The 16,950-nt window shown below is 43.7% G+C and overlaps 1 protein-coding gene across 1 annotated transcript in view; it reads left to right on the plus strand.

The window, feature by feature from the left end:
• LOC144674800 (complement C4-like) overlaps positions 1–16,950 on the plus strand; it is a 141,244-nt gene that overhangs the window by 34,115 nt on the left and 90,179 nt on the right. Inside the window, exons 4-5 of the mRNA XM_078535996.1 lie at positions 4,522–4,592; positions 6,012–6,097. Coding sequence (XP_078392122.1) covers positions 4,522–4,592; positions 6,012–6,097 — 157 coding nt within the window. The remainder of the gene's footprint in view (positions 1–4,521; positions 4,593–6,011; positions 6,098–16,950) is intronic.

Raw genomic sequence — 16,950 nt, forward strand, 5'->3', positions numbered from 1 at the left:
GTGTTCTTTGTACAGTCTGAACAGGTGTCCTGTTCATTTCGCACTAACAGGGTGTGCAATGTCCTGTGTGTGTGTGTCTGTGTGTGCATGTCCCTGTGTGTGCGCGCGTGTGGGTGGGTGCACATGCATGGAGGTGCGCCTGTGTGCGTCTGTGTATGTATGTATGTGTGTTTCTGTTTGTGTCTTTATGATTTTATCTATTTGTGTGCATGTGTTTGGGTGTGTGTAAATGTGTAGTTGTGAAAGCATTTGTGAATCAGCGTCTGAGCATATTTCTCTGTGTTTCTCTTTTGTGAGCTTATGCCTGAATACGTAGGATGTAGATGTGTGAGATTGTAAATCTGTGTGTGAATGTGATTGCTTCTTGGTATTTATATCTGATTGTGTGTGATGGTCTGATTGTGAAATGTTGTGATTATAAGTGTGTTTATGTCAATGCTTGCGAGTGTGTCTGGGTGTGTGTCAATGTTTGTACATGTGGATGTGTGTGTGTGTGTGCTTGAGTGTGTGTCTGTGCCTGTTTGTGTGTGTGTGAGTATGTGTGTGTATGTCTGAGTGCCTCGTTTTTTGGTGTGTATCTCTGTCTGTGTGTATGAGTCTCAATGTGAGAGTGTGTGTCCGAGTGTCTGTGGGTATATTTGTGCTTGTCTGTATGGTTGCGTGTTAATGTCTGTAAGTGTAACTGTGTGCTTGCATCAGCATGTTGCATTGTATAGGATTTTGCAGGATATATGGCAGAGAAATAGGACATTCAGCCTGACTAGTCCATGTTGGTGTTTATGCTCCAAATGAGTCCCTTACCATGTTTCCTCAACTAAGTATACCATGCTAACCACCCCCTTCCTTTGCTTGCCTGTTTTCCCTTCAAATGCGACACTACTATTCTCTTCAAACACTCCCATTGGGAGTGAATTCCACGTTCTTATCACTCTTTGATCAAATACACTTCTTCTGAAATTCTCATTGGATTTCTTGATGACAATCTTATCATTTTGGCCTCTGCTTATATTCCTCAAGGAAAAATTCCCCCTGAATCCACGTCCTCAAAATTGCATTATTTTAAAGGCATCTATTAGGTCACTGCTCACCCTACAGCTGAGGGGGTAGAGATCCAGTCTGTCAACCCTTTCCTGATATCTATACCCACGTATTTCTCATATCACTCTGGTAAATCTTCTCTGTACTCTACCTTGTGCTTCGATATTAATATCATAATATAGCGATAAGACCTGTGTGAGTGCTCCAAGTGAGTTCTAACAAAGGTTTGATACAAGTTTATCATAAGTTGCCTACATTGAAATCCTGTACCTCTAGAAATAAAGACTTGTCCTTGGTCTGTTTGTTTTTCCTGGACTTGCTAATCTGTGGGATAACTTTTAGTGTTTGATGTATTTGTAATCCTGTATACCTAGACTTGCACCTTGCAAATAATGAGTGACCTCTCTAATCTTTCTACCAAAACGTACTGCCCCACATTAATCTGTGTTCAACTTCACTCGCCAAATAATGTCCAATCCGCAAGCTGATTAATGCTGTTCTGTAATTTGTTATGGTCCTCGGTATTGACTATCCCCCCAATTTGTTGCCATATAAAATGTCAGGAATGATGTTTGTATTCAAGAGATCAGAATAGCTGAGTAAAATTGTAAACAGCAGTGGTCCCAGCCCTGACCCTTGTGGAACATGACTTCCATTTTTCCACCACTCTAAACAGCAGCCGGGCTGTACTCCCAGGCTACTCCCTGCCCTGAATCCAGCTGGAGAGACATTCTGCCACTTGTGCCATGACTCTGCTTTCTCTGAAATGCTAATATATCCATTATGGGGCACCTTATTGAAGGTCTTTTGAAAATGGAGATGAACCACTTCTACTGTATAAACACTGTCTACCCTCGAGGTTAACTCCTCAATTCAAATTGGTCAGAAAAGATTTAACCTATTGGAATCCATGCTGACTATTCCATATTATATTCCTAATTTCTAGATGTTCTTCTATTCTCCACTTTATTAACAATTCCAATATTCTTCCAATCACTGGCGTTAAGCTGACTGGTCTATAATACCCTGGACATGTTCTTACCTCATTCTTACATGTAGGGATTACAAAAGCTATCCACCAGTCTCTGGCTATGCACATTGTTTTGAAGAACTATCAACTATGGCAGCAATGCCTCTGCCATTTCTTCCTTAGAGTGTTTGAAAATAAGTGGATGCAACAAAAATGGAACAGGGACTGAGATCATTTAGTTTATTAACTACAACACCTTTTTTTTGTTTTAGGTGTACTTATTCCATTGCTCATATCACCATTCATTGTCAGCTTTACCTGCTCTATCTGACTGATAAATAAAGACGTGGAATAATTGTTTAATATTTCTGCCATCTATCTATCGTTACCTGTGGTATTATCCTGTCTCCCATCAAAGCCTTCTTTTATAATGATGTGCCTTTAGATTAATTTACAATTTATTTTATATTTCTTGATGATATAATTTCATAGTTCCTCTTTGCCTTCCTAATTGCTTGGAATTCCCACCTGATCAGCTCGTATTTTCTCTTGGCAATCCCCTGCTCTCTATTTACTTAACTCCAAGTTTGTCAAACATGATTTCCCATTTGCAAAACTGTGCTGACCATGTCTGATCAGATCATGATTATCCAAGTATCCATTTATCACGTCCTTTCTAATAGATTCTAGCACTTTCCCTACCACTGATTTAAGGCTGACAGGTCTGTAGTTCCCTGTTTTCCCTCTCCTGGTTTCTTTCCCCCTTATACATCCAATAGAGAATCTTCCCATGTTGGACTTTTTATATATTCTGGTTAGAGAGGAATCCTAAACAAATAGTAGGATTTACACTACTCATCCCATTTACCTACCTGTCTCTCTGATTAATGTCATGGTGGTTTAATTCGCCATGATTATTTTCAAATGATTTTACTCAGTTCCCTAATTTATCTACATATTTCTTCCCACACCTAGCTTCCACTATTAGTTGGTATGGTCCACTAGTGTAATGGATCCTTTATTAAATTTTATCTCTATTCACATGGATCATAGCTTGTCTTGCTGATAGCTGTGTCCCTTTATTTTCTGCTAACATTGTGCTATACCTAATAAGAACACCTACTCCGCCAACCCGTTTTACTCTCTGGATTTCCAGATAGGTTTAAATGTTTAATTCTCAGTCCTGATATTCTTGTCGCCAGGTGTCTGGAATCAATACAATGCCTGGTCCCATCAAAGGCATAATTGTTTCCAGGTCCACTCTTTTATTCTGGACATGGTGTGCATTGTTATACAGCTATCTTAACTAGTATTTAAGAGCTTCCCTCACACTTTATGTTTAATTCGCTTTTAGACTCCATTCTATAATAATTTTATTTCCTTGCCACCAATATTCCCCCCTTATTTATTTTTATCCTGTTTTTCTCCCGCATTGCTCTATGTACGTTTAGGCTGTTTATGTTTCTTGTAGATACCTCCCTATGCACTCATTCTACTAATCAACTGGTTGCTTCTGGGTTCAGGTGGAGCCCATCTGTATAACTCCTTCCTTTCCCAGGACTGGTATCAGTATCATATGAAAAGGAACCCATTTTTCACACACCTGCTCTTCAGCCACATGTTAATTCTCCTGATTTGTCTGTTCTTATGCCAAGTTGCACGTGGGTCAGGAAATGATCCAGAAATTATGAAATTCGAGCTCCCGCTTCCTAATTCAGACCTTGTAGTGTCGTTCATCAGGTCCTGCTCCTACCTATGTCGTCTTTCATTTCCCATGTAAACTTGGCATCTGGAATTATGCCCTGGCTTTCCAAGTTCCACTCTTGCCACCATGAGATATTCCTTATTTAGTTATCAATTTTGCTTCTCGTTCTTGGCTGCAGAAGATGCTATCTATCCTGTGATTATAGAATCCCCTATGATTACCACGTTTCCGTTCTTCTCTTCCTTGCCCTGGGCATCCTTCTGAGCTATGGAGCCTTGGTCAGCCATTTGTGGCTGCCGTCCCTGCAATATTACTCTTTTACCTCACATGTGTCTAAGTGTATGTGGGTGCATGTGATTGTGCATGTTTGTATGACTGCATATGTGTGTAAGTCTTTGTACATGTGTGCGTGCATTCATCTTTTAGTGTGTCTGTGTACATGTGTGAGGCTGTTTTTTTAGCGTGTGCCTGTGAGTGTATGTCTATCAATATAAGTTTAGGGTGTATGTGTGTAATGAAATTCTGGGGAGATACCGAATAGGCCATAAACAGAGAAACAAAGAGAGAGGAAAGGAAAAGGCAGAGAAAGAAAGAAAAGAAAGAGGGAGAGAAAAAATTGAGCACAAATATGACTAAGACAAGTGAAAATATGTTCTTCTACACTGCAGTGATATATTACAGTACAGAGGAAGAACTGGGTGCTAAAGTAACATCAGTTTTCCGAATCGATTTTAAAAAGTTATGAATTTAAATTGCTGTTGGGGAACCAATGAACTGACCCATGTTTTCCTCTTCTATTACTTTATAGTAATGTACAGGATTTTTACTCTGGATCAGTACATGAGGCCAGTGAATGATCAACTGAGGGTCTCCATATACGTGAGTGAAGTGCGACTATTTCAGCAGAGGTTGTCACTGACCAATGTAACCCTGAACTCGTTTGAATGACCACATCTCGCGTGCGATTCCATTACTGGGGAGGGTAATAGCATCTTTTGGTTTTAACCTGAAAAGTAAGATGTTGGATCAGAGGCCAGTCATGCATCTATCTGATTATCCTCTCCGTTTGCCTTCACCTGAAGGGGAGCCAGCAGGAAGAGGAGTACAGCAGGAGGAGGCAAAACAAAAACAAAAATACCTGGAAAAACTCAGCAGGTCTGGCAGCATCTGTGGAAAGGAACACAGTTAACGTTTCGAGTCCGTATGACTCTTCAACAGAATTAAGTAAAAATAGAAAAGAGGTGGAATATAAGCTGGTTTAAGTTGGTGGGGGGGTGGGGGGGTGGTGGGACAGGTAGAGCTGGATAGGGGGCCAGTGATAGCTTGGCCCTCTATCCAGCTCTACCTGTCCCACCCCACACTTAAACCAGCTTATATTCCACCTCTTTTCTATTTTTACTTAGTTCTATTGAAGAGTCATACGGACTCAAAACGTTAACTCTGTTCCTATCCGCAGATGCTGTCAGACCTGCTGAGTTTTCCCAGGTATTTTTATTTTTGTTTTGGATTTCCAGTATCCGCAGTTTTTTGCTTTTAAATTCCTGTTCTCTCACACACATGTTGGGAATGTGTGACAATGGACAGAGGGAACTAGAGGGCCAGTAATGACCCAATAATAAATTATAATAGTGGGGATGGTGAGACGAGTAGTTGTTACCTAACCATTGGGCAGGAACCCATGGGATTGGGTGGAACGCTGACTCTATACTCCGCCGTCCCTTGGGATTGAATCCAGCGTTGCACCTAATCCCATCCATTTCCCGGCGGATGTGTGAGGCTAAGACTGCTTCATTTAGAATTATGATGGGGGAAATGTATCACATTTGGTTCATTGGAACAAAGCATTAATAATTTGATGGGAGTTTCAGATCCAATTTTGCCTGTGGATGGGGGCAGTTGGGGTGCCTGGTCCTCACCTTTTGTGGGACAGAAAGGTGACTGTGGTGGAAAGAAGGTTTGAGCCCAATGGCTGTTCAGATACGCATTCATTCTCCACCCATGCCGAAAGTGAAAATTGCCTCTTTTTGAAGAAGATGTTGGTATGGAAAGCAATAACACCGCAGGCCTATCATTCCATTCAGCATAGTTTCACAGGGAGATGCCCAAACTGTTCAGTCTGTTTAATTGCATTCGGGATATTATGGAATAGTTGTGATGCTGTAATGACTGAACGTTCCACTTAACCACTATCAAAGAATTTCATTAAAAAGTGTGGAAAGTGAAAGCCTCAGAAGGCCCCATTGCACAGCTGTGCCCCACACATCCGCTTTAACAGTTCCTGTGTTTTGTGCTTCACAGAACTCCCGAAACATGCAACTGATGGGAGCTGACTGGATGTCCGAGAAAATCAAGTTGCTTCGAACCAAAATCCCCGATAACGAGGAGTAAGTTATTGAAATATTTCACTTCTGAAACATTCAGCGGAGAATTGAAGGGGCAATCCTGTAAGACAATAAAGTCAGAAAGACATCCATTGATAGAGGCCTGCCATGATAACAGGATGTTTAAAGCCAATGGAATCCATTTGAATTGTTGTCATTGGTGCCATAAAGGAAATGTGGCTGCCAATTTATGTACCGCAAGCTCCCACAATTAGCAATATGATAGCAAGTAAATGATTTGTTTCCAGGCAGAGTTATTGCCAAGGATTAAATGACATCCGGCATATTTACATCCACCTGAAAAGGCCAATGACATGTCAGTTTAATGTTTCGGCAGACACGGGTTTCTGACAATGGGAAGCACACCCATTGCTGCCCTCCAACAGTGCAGCACTCCCTCAACACTGACCTTCCGACAGGGCAGCACTCTATAGTACTTGCCCTGCAACAGTGTAACACTCTCCCAGAACTGACCCTCTGACAGTGCAGCACTCCCTCAGTATTGACCCTCCAACAGTACAGCACTCCCTCAAGACTGACCCTCCAACAGTACAGCACTCCCTCAGGACTGACCCTCTGACAGTGAAGCACTCCCTCAATACTGACCCTCTGACAGTGAAGCACTCCCTCAGTACTGACCCTCTGACAGTGAAACACTCCCTCAGTACTGACCCTATTACAGTGAAGCACTCCCTCAGTACCGACTCTCCGAAGTACAGCACTCCCTCAGTACTGACCCTTCGACAGTACAGCACTCCCTCAGTACTGACCCTTCGACAGTACAGCACTCTCTCAGTACTGACCTTCTAACAGTACAGCACTCCCTCAGTACTGACCCTCCAACAGTGCAGCACTCTCTCAGTACCGACCCTCTGACAGTGAAACACCCCCTCAGTACTGACCCTCTGACAGGGCTGCACTCTCTCAGTACAACATTCCAAGAGTGCAGCGCTCCCTCACTACTGACCCACCTACAGCGCAGCGTTCCCTCAGTACTGACCCTCTGACAGTGCAGTGCTCCCTCACTACTGACCCACCGACAGTGCCGCAGTCCCTCAGTACCGACCCTCCGACAGTACAACACTCCCTCAGTACTGACCCTCCAACAGTGCAGCAGTCCCTCAATACTAACCCTCTGACAGTGCAGCACTCCCTCAGTACTGACCCTCTGACAATGAAGCACTCCCTCAGTACTGACCCTCTGACAGGGCTGCACTCTCTCAGTACAACATTCCAAGAGTGCAGTGCTCCCTAACGACTGACCCACCGAGAGTGCAGCACTCCCTCAGTACTGACCCTCTGACAGGGCTGCAACTCTCTCAGTACAACATTCCAAGAGTACAGTGCTCCCTAACGACTGACCCACCAACAATGTGGCACTCCCTCAGTACTGACCCTCCAACAGTGCCACGCTCCCTCAGTACTGACCCTCCAACAGTGCTGTGTTCCCTCAGTACTGAGCCTCCAACAGTGCTGCGCTCCCTCAGTACTATTCTCTGTGAATGCAGTACTTCCTCTGCACTAACCCTCTGACTGTGCAGTGCTTACTCAGTACTATCCTTCTGACAAAGTCAGCACTCACTCAGTACTGTCCTTCTGACAGTGCAATGGTCATTCCTCACTTTTTCTCTGACATTACAGCACTCCCTAATTACTATGTCTCCGAAAATACAGCACTGCCTTGGAAATGTAGAGCACCAAAAGTGCAGCACTTCCTTGATATTTCGGCATGGACAGTGAAGCACTCCTTTAGCACTGTACTTGTGACAGTGTAGCACCACCTCAGTTCCTTTTTCCGAGACTTACACCTTGACTATTTGAAGAGTAACCAAACCGTATAATGTAGATATCACGGGAGTAACACAGTCTTGCAGGTTGAATGATGCAAGAGTAACCCTGCAAAACTGGGTAGGTATCGCGGGGAGTAAACATGTGTTCCATTTTGGAAACAGCAGGAGTCACTCAGCCTTATACTCTGAACATGACAGGAGTAACACAGCCTCGTGCTGAAGAAAATATCGGAGTAACCCCAATTACACTGTAAATGTGATATGAATTGTCAAGCCTTACACTGTAGGTATTACAAGAGTAACCCAACCTTACCAGGCGAATATTACACAAGTAACCCAGCCAAACAATCAGGTTATTAAGGAGCAGTATCCGATTCCTCAACATTGAATTATTTTTTATCCATTTGTGGTATGTGCATGACTCTCACATGGTGAGCTTTTGTTCTCCATTGCTAATTGTTTTTGAGAGGGTAATGCAGAGCTGCCCTCTTGCAGCACTGCAGTCCCTCCTGGTATAACACACACTTTTTTGGAAGGGTGTTCCATGACTTTGAAGCAGCGCAGTGAACAAATGCTGATACAGTCCCAAGTTGCAGATGGCTGCCTCATGTGTCTACTGCCCTTGCCCTTCTAGGTGGTAGATCTCTGAGTTTGAAAGATACTATCAAAGGACCCTGGGCAGGTTCCTGCAGCACATCTTGGAGATGGTAGAAACAGTGCGTTGGTGCTGGAGGCAGTACAAGCTTGCAGATGGAACGCCATTCACCTAGGCAACTTTGTTCTGGATGATGTTGAGTTTCTCGAGGATTTTTGGGAGCTGCATTTATCCAGGCAAGTGGAGAGTACTCCATCACATTCCTGACTTGTGCCTTGTAGATGGTGGACAGGCTTTGGGGAGTCAGCATGTGAGTTACTCGTTGCAAGAATCCCAGCTTCTGACCTGCTCTTGTATGGCTAGTCCAGTTCAATTTCTGGTCAATGTTAATGTTAACCCCTAGGATGTTGCTCGTGGTCGATTCAGCAATGGTAATGCCATTGAATATGAAGGGGAGATGGTTCAACACTCTCCTGTTAGAGATGGTCATCACCTGACAAAAGTTTGGCATGAATGCTGCTTGCCACTTAAAAGCCCAAGACTAAATATTCTACAGCTATATATCAACATGGACTGCTTAAGCTGCTGAAGAGTTATACCTGGTGCTTTGTGCAATCATCATCGAACAGCCTCACCTCTGACATTAAGATGGAGGGAAGGTCATTGATGAAGGAGCTGAAGAGCAATGAGGAACTCCCACGGAGATGTCCTGGGAATAGGATGATTGACCTCCCACAACTGTAACTATTTTCCTTTGCTCTCCGTCCAACATTGCATTGGCAAAGCTGATGGACGATGTTGTGGCAACATGCTGAACCATTTAATTTCACTTCCTGATGACAATGGTCAAACCAAACTGTTTATTGTTTCTTAGCTATGGAATGCTAGTGAAGTATCGTAAGTGTAGAGGATATGGCACAACTTTGTCTTCAATCTCAGACAAGCAAGGCTCACCAGCTTTCCGTCAGTTCTGTGACCTGAAGGCCTATGGCAGCAGTCATACATCAAAGAGAATCGCTGCCAGATTTGATTGCTTTGATTGCTTGGTGAATCTCAAAATGTTCTCTATCATAGTTGACTTTATCCATCCTGTTAGCCCCACAAGGAGAAACAATTTGTTACCTGACGGTAAAATAAACAGACATTGCGAAATATGCAGCAAGGGTAGGATAACAGAAAACTGAGTGAGAAGATGAAAGTGAAAGGCTGCAAATCCTGCATCCTGGGCACACTGCTCTGAGTGCTGAGATCTGGACAGTGTATGCTAGGTAGGAAAAGGCTGGACAGGTTCCACAGCCACTGTCTCAGATGTATTCTTGGTATCTCTACAGCAGGACAAGGTCCCAACTCAGAAGTCCTGGAGTATGCTAAGCCCATGATGTATGTGCCGACTTGGCCACGTTTATTGGATGGATGATGGCTGGATACCTAAAGACATTCTGTTTGGTGAACTGGCCAATGGGTCTTGACCACGTGGCACCCATACCACCACTACAAGGACACCTGCAAGCTAGAGATGAAGATGACATACATCTACACTGAATGACATACATCTACACTGACAAGGGGGAGAGAGCTGCTGGGGGACGCAAACTCTGGAGACAGGATGCTAGGAAACGCACAGCTGGCCGAGAAGAGGAGCCAGTGAATGCAGACCAGCAAACTTTCTCATCCCACCATTGTCATCTGTTGCAAACACAGCAGAGACTGTGATGCCAGAGTCGAGACCCTGAGCAACACCAGGCAATGCTTAACACAAAGTTGGCCAATACCACGCACACCATCATCGAGTGGGAAGGCTGGCAGCAAGGAATAACGCCAACCAGTGGAGATTCATTTCCATTATTCACATTGACTTCAATGTTGCTAGGACTCTTTGCTACCTCACTCTGACAAATGATGCACTGATGTCAAGGGCACTCAACCTTGCCTCACCTTTTGAGTTGAACTCAAATGACCATGTTCTTACCAAAGCTGTAATGAGGTCAGAAATCATGTGGCCTTAGCAGAATCTGAGAAGAGCATTAGTGAGAGGTCATTGCTTTGTAAGTATCACTTAAAATTCTTGGCAGCTGCTTACATCGCTTTTCTGACGATCGAGAACAGACTGATGTGGCAGTAATTAGCTGGATTGACTTTGCCCTCGTTTGCCGATGGGGCAGCGCACTCTTATATTGTGGATATTACAGGAATAGCCCATTGTTACACATTGCATATTACAAGAGTAAACCATCCTTATACTATGGATATTAAAGGACTAACATAGCTTTACGCTGTAGATAATGCAGGAGGAACACAGCCTTATGCTGTATCTAATAAAGTAATAACTTGCACTGTATATGTGACAGTATTAACCGGCTCGACGCCTGATCAAAAACACAAGGTATAGGAGTAGGGATGGAACAAATGGCCGGTTGAACCTGCTCTGCCATTCAATGTGATAACAGCTGATCCTGGGCTTCAACTCCATTTTCCTGGCTGCTTCCCATATCCCTTTAATGCCTGAGAGAACAATACTCTGTCTATCCTAGATTTAAATATAGTCAGAGAGAGAACTTCCACAACCTTCCGGGGTGGAAAATTCCAAAGATCACAATTCTTTTAGTGAAGAAATTTCCCTTCACCTCTGTCCTAAATGATTGTTCCTCTATCCTGAGCCTGTGGTCCCGTGTTTCTGTTCCAAGTCAATGAAAACAATCTTTCATTGGCAATGTCAATCTTCATCATCGACTTAACTGTTACTCTGGAATCAACAAAGGGTAATACCAACGGCTGTAAATCCAGTTTGCAACCCGAAAGCACCCATCTACCTGGCCATGTATTAGCTTATCTTTATCTCTTTCTAATAATTGACATAGAATGTACAGGATTTCCAGATTCATCAAATCAGCCAGAGTATGAACAGAAGAATAGAATTTATAAGTTGAGGTGATGTGGAATTTCAAGGTAGCTCCTGTGAGTCGAGGTATTGTTCTATGTAATTGTAAGCGGGATTTGGGCATTGCTGGCTTGACCAGCATTTATTGCCAATCCCTATTTATCCTAGAGAAGGTGGTGAGCCACTTTCTTGAAGAGGTGCAGTATATGTGAAGTAGGTATGTCTACAGTGCTGTTAGGAAAGGAGTTTCAGGAGGTTAACTCAGTGACAGTGAAGGAACAGCGATACAGTTCCAAGTCAGGATGGTGTGTGAATTGCTGGGAGACTTGCAGGTAGAGCTGTTCCCATGCAAGGTTGCCCTTGTCCTTTTAGATGGAAGGTGCTGTCAAAAGAGCATTGATGAGTTGCTGCAGTGCATCTTGTAGATGGTGCACACTGCCACATTGGTGGTGGAGGGAGTGAATGTTGAAACATAGAAACATAGAAACTAGGAGCAGGAGTAGGCCATTCGGCCCTTCAAGCATGCTCTGCCATTCATTATGATCATGGCTGATCGTCCAACTCAATAGCCTGCTCCCGCTTTCTCCCCATACCCTTTGATCCCTTTCGCCCCAAGAGCTATACCTAATGCCTTCTTGAAAGCATACAATGTTTTGGTCTCAACTACTTTCTGTGGTAACGAATTCCACTCTCTGGGTGAAGAAATTTCTCCTCATCTCAGTCCTAAATGGTCTACCCCATATCCTCAGACTGTGACCCCTGGTTCTGGATTCCTCCACCATCGGGAACATCCTTTCTGCATCTACCCTGTCTAGTCCTGTTAGAATTTTATAGGCTTCTATGCGATCCCCCTCATTTTTCTGAACTCCAGCGAATATAATCCTAATCAACTCAATCTCTCCTCATATATCATTCCCACCATCCCAGGAATAGGTCAGGTAAGCCTTCGCTGCAGTCCCTCTATAGCAAGTACATCCTTCCTCAGATAAGACCAAAACTGCACATAATATTCCAGGTGTGGTCTCACCATGGCCCTGTACAATTGCAGCAAGACATCCCTGTTCCTGTACTCGAATCCTCTGGCTTTGAAGGCCAACATACCATTTGCCTTCTTTACCGCCTGCTGCACCTGCATGCTTACCTTCAGTGACTGGTGTACAAGGACACCCAGGTCTTGTGGCACATTCCCCTCTCTCAATTTATAGCCATTCAGGTAATAATCTGCCTTCCTGCTTTTGCTACCAAAATGGATAACCTCACATTTATCCACATTATACTGCATCTGCCATGCATTTGCCCACTCACTCAGCTTGTCCAAATCACACTGAAGCATCTCTGCATCCTCCTCACAGCTCACCCTCCCACCCAGCTTTGTGTCATTTGCAAATTTGGAGATATTACATTTAATTCCCTCATCTAAATCATTAATATATATTGTGAATAACTGGGGTCCCAGCACCGATCCCTGCTGTACCCCACTAGTCACTGCCCGCCATTCGGAAAATGACCTGTTTATTCCTACTCTTTGTTTCCCTTGAAGCTGGTGGTTGGAGTGCTAATCATGGGGGCTTGTTTTTCCTGGATGGTGTCAAGCTTCTTGAGAGTTGTTGGAACTGCACTCATCCAAGGAAATGGATTACACTCTGGACTTGAGCCTTGTGGATGCTGGAAAGGCTTTGGGGAGTTCAGGATGCTATGTTGCCTCCCAGGTGCCAGGGTCAAGGATGTTACAGAATAGCTGCAGGGCATTCTGAAGGTTGTGGTCCATGTTGAGATCAATGACATAAGAAGAAAGAGAAATGAAGCCCTGCAAACAGACTTTAGGGAGTTAGGTAGAAAATTGAAAAGCAGGACTTCAAAGGTAGTAATCCCGGGATTACTCCCGGTGCCATGCAGTGGTGAGTATAGGAACAGAAGGGTAGAGCAGATGAATGTGTGGCTGGAGAGGTGCTGCAAGAGGAAGGACTTTAGATTCCTGGGGCATTGGGAGCATTTCTAGGGGAGGTGGGACCTGTACAAGTTGGACGGGTTACATTTGAACAGGAACTGGACCAACATCCCCGCGGGGAGGTTTGCTAATGCTGTGGGGCCGATTTAAAATAAATTGGCAGGGGGATGGGATCCTGAAATGTAGTTCAGAGGGGAGAGAATCTGAGATGGAATTAGAAGTTAAAACGCTAGTAAGTGAGTCTGGAAGGCAGAGGAAACACAGGCTAGGGAAGGACAAAGTGAGTTTAGCAAGCCTGAATGGAATATATTTTAATGCAAGTAGCCTGAGGAATAAGTCAGATGATCTGAGGGCACAGAGAGACACTTGGGCGTATGATGTCATAGCTATGACTGAGACTTGGCTAAAAGAAGGGCAGGATTGGCAGCTCAACATTCCTGGTTATAGGGTATTCAGATGAGATAGAGGGGGGTAGAAGAGGAGAGGGGATTGCAATATTGATCAAGGAATCAGTTATAGCAGTGAGAGGGATGATATCTTGGGAGGATCATCAAACGAAGCCTTTGGGTAGAAGTAAAAAACACAAAAGGGGAAAACACTCTGTTGGGTGTTTTCTATGGGCCCCCAAGCAGGGGGAGATAGAGGATCAAATATGTAATCAAATTTCAGAGAAGTGTGAAAAGAATAGGGCAGTAATAGTAGGGGATTTTAACTGCCCATATTAACTGGGATAGTTTTAGTGTGCAAGGTAGGGAGGGAGCAAAATGCTTAAGTTGCATCCAGGAGAACTTTTTAGCCAATACATAGAAAGCCCAACAAGGGAGGGGGCAGTTCTGGACCTAATATTCAGAAATGAGCCCCGGCAGGTGGAAGGCATATCAGTAGGGGAGCATTTTGGAGATTGTGACCATAACTCAGATTTTCAGATAGTTATGGAAAAGGATAAGGTTGGGCTGGAAATAAAAGTTCTAAACTGGGGAAAGGCTAATTTTACTAAGATGAGATGTGAATTGGCCCAAGTGGACTGGGAGCAGCTCTTGCAGTTAAAATTGTGTCAGGGCTGTGGGAGGCATTCAAGGAGGAAATAGCAAGAGTACAGGGCAAGTGTGTTCCTGTAAAGACAAAGGGGGGAACTAGTCAGGAGAACCCTGAATGCCAAGGGACATAAAGGTTAGGATTAAGAAAAAAAGAGAAGTTTATGGCAAATACCGAGGGCTCAATATGGCCTCCTTAGAGGAGCATAAAAAAGTGCAGAGGGGAACTTAAAAATAAAATTAGGAAAGCTAAGCAAATGCATGAGAAAGCAATAGTGGGTAGAATAAAGGAAAACCCAAAGGAGCTTTTAATATATATTAAGAGCAAGAGAATAACTAGGGAAAGAGTAGGGCCAATTAGGGACCATAGGGATAATCTGTGTGTGGACCCAGAAGACGTGGGTACAGTCCTCAATGAATACTTTGTGTCGGTCTTCACAATGGAAAAGGACGACGCAGGTATAGACATCAGGGTGGAGGACTGTGAAATATTAGAGGAAATTAACATAGAGGGAGAGGGGGTACTAGTTGGTTTAGTGGCCTTAAAAGTGAATAAATCCACAGGCCCAGATGAGATGTACCCCAAGCTGTTGAGGGAGGCAAGGGAAGAGATATCAAGGACCCTGGCAGTAATTTTCAAATCCTCTCTGGCCACAGGTGAGGCGCCAGAGGACTGGAGGACTACATTGTCCCATTATTAAAAAAGGGAAGACGGGATAGAACAGGAAATTACAGGCCAGTCAGTCTAACCTTGGTGGTGGGGAAGTTACTAGGAATAATTCTGAGAGACAAAATATACCTGCACTTGGAGAGACACAGATTAATCAAAGATAGTCAGCATGGATTTGTTAAGGGAAGGTCGTGTTTGATAAATTTGATCGAATTTTTTGAGGAGGTAACCAGGAGTGTTGATGAGGATAATTCATTAGGTGTGGTCCACATGGACTTTAGCAAGGCTTTTGATAAGGCCCCTCATGGCAGACTGGTCAAGAAAATAAGAGCCCATGGGATCCAAGGCAAAGTGGCATGTTGGATCCAAAATTGGCTGAGAGACAGGATGCAGAGGGTGATGGTAGAGGATGTTCCTGTGACTGGAAGCCTGTTTCCAGTGGGGTTCCACAGGGCTCGGTGCTGGGGCCCTTGCTGTTTGTGTTGTACATAAATGATTTGGACTTGAATATGGGGGGTATGATCAAGAAGTTCGCAGATGACACGAAAATTGGTAAGGTGGTAAATAGTGAGGCAGATAGCCGTAAACTGCAGCAGGATATCGATGGACTGGTCAGGTGGGCAGAGCAGTGGCAAATGGAATTCAATCCAGAAAAGTGTGAGGTAATGCACTTGGGGAGGGCTAACAAGACAAGGGATAATGCTATGAATGGTAGAACCCTGGAAAGTACTGAAGATCAGAGGGACCTTGGTATGCACATCCACAGATCCCTGAAGGTAGCAGGACAGGTAGATAAGGTGGTTAAGAAGGCATGTGGGATATGCCTTTATTAGCCAAGGCATAGAATACAAGAACAGGGAGGTTTTTCTGAAACTGTATAAAACGCTGGTTAGGCCACAACTGGAATACTGCTTGCAGTTCTGGTCACCACAATAAAGGAAGGATGTGATTGCATTGGAGAGGGTGCAGAGGAGATTTACCAGGATACTGAAACAAAAGCAGAAAATGCTGGAAAAACTCAGCAGATCTAACAGCATCTGTGGAGAGAAAGACAGAGTTAATGTTTCGAGTCCATATGACTCTTCTTGAGCTCCGAAGAAAGGAATTAAGGGAAGGTCATTGATGAAGCAGCTGAAGGTGGTTGCATGTGGGACACTACCCTCCGGAACATTGCCTCGATGTCCAATGCCTGAGATGATTCATGTCCAACAACCACAACAAAGTTCCTTTGTGCCAGATATGACTCCAACACATGGAGAGTTTACCACAGTTTCAATAAAAAAAAAGGAGAGAGTTTTCTTTAAACTATGTGTTGCCAATTTTAGACGGAAATGAAGATTTTTTTCCTTTCAGTGACTGTTAGCAGAGGAGCGTTGGTCATTGATTTTATTCAAGTCAATTAAGATATATTTTTGATAGGCAAGGGAGTCAAGTGTTCTGGGTGGGTGGGGGGCATATGGTAAAGTCGAGTTGAGACAATAATCAGATCAGCCACAATCTTATCAAATGGCGGTGCAGGTTCTATGAGACTCATACTGCTGTGTCCTGTGTTCCTATATTAAGATGGAAGCGATTAGCAAAAAAATACTCAATCAATAAAGAGCTAAGATTGACTATCTTTTTTTAAAAAAAAGTATCTTTTGGTTGAATAGTTTCGCAAATTTAAAGCAAAATGTAGCAAGTACTCCATAGGTTCGGCTTTATTCTGATGAACAATCATCGACCGGAAACATTAACTCCATTTCTCTCTCCAAAAATTCTGACATATCTTTACTGGCTATTACTAGCATTTCCTTTCTTTTCAGCATCTGCAATAATTTATTTCTGTGCTGCAACAAAATAGCTGTGCTCCCTACAACTTTTTTCTCTCTCCCTTTCTCTCACTCTCTTTCCATCTCCATCGGTCTCTCTAGTTGTGCTTTTTTCTCTCATACTCTCTCT

Source organism: Cetorhinus maximus, unplaced genomic scaffold (assembly GCF_964194155.1).
Source record: "Cetorhinus maximus unplaced genomic scaffold, sCetMax3.hap1.1 HAP1_SCAFFOLD_805, whole genome shotgun sequence".
Lineage (NCBI taxonomy): Eukaryota > Metazoa > Chordata > Chondrichthyes > Lamniformes > Cetorhinidae > Cetorhinus > Cetorhinus maximus.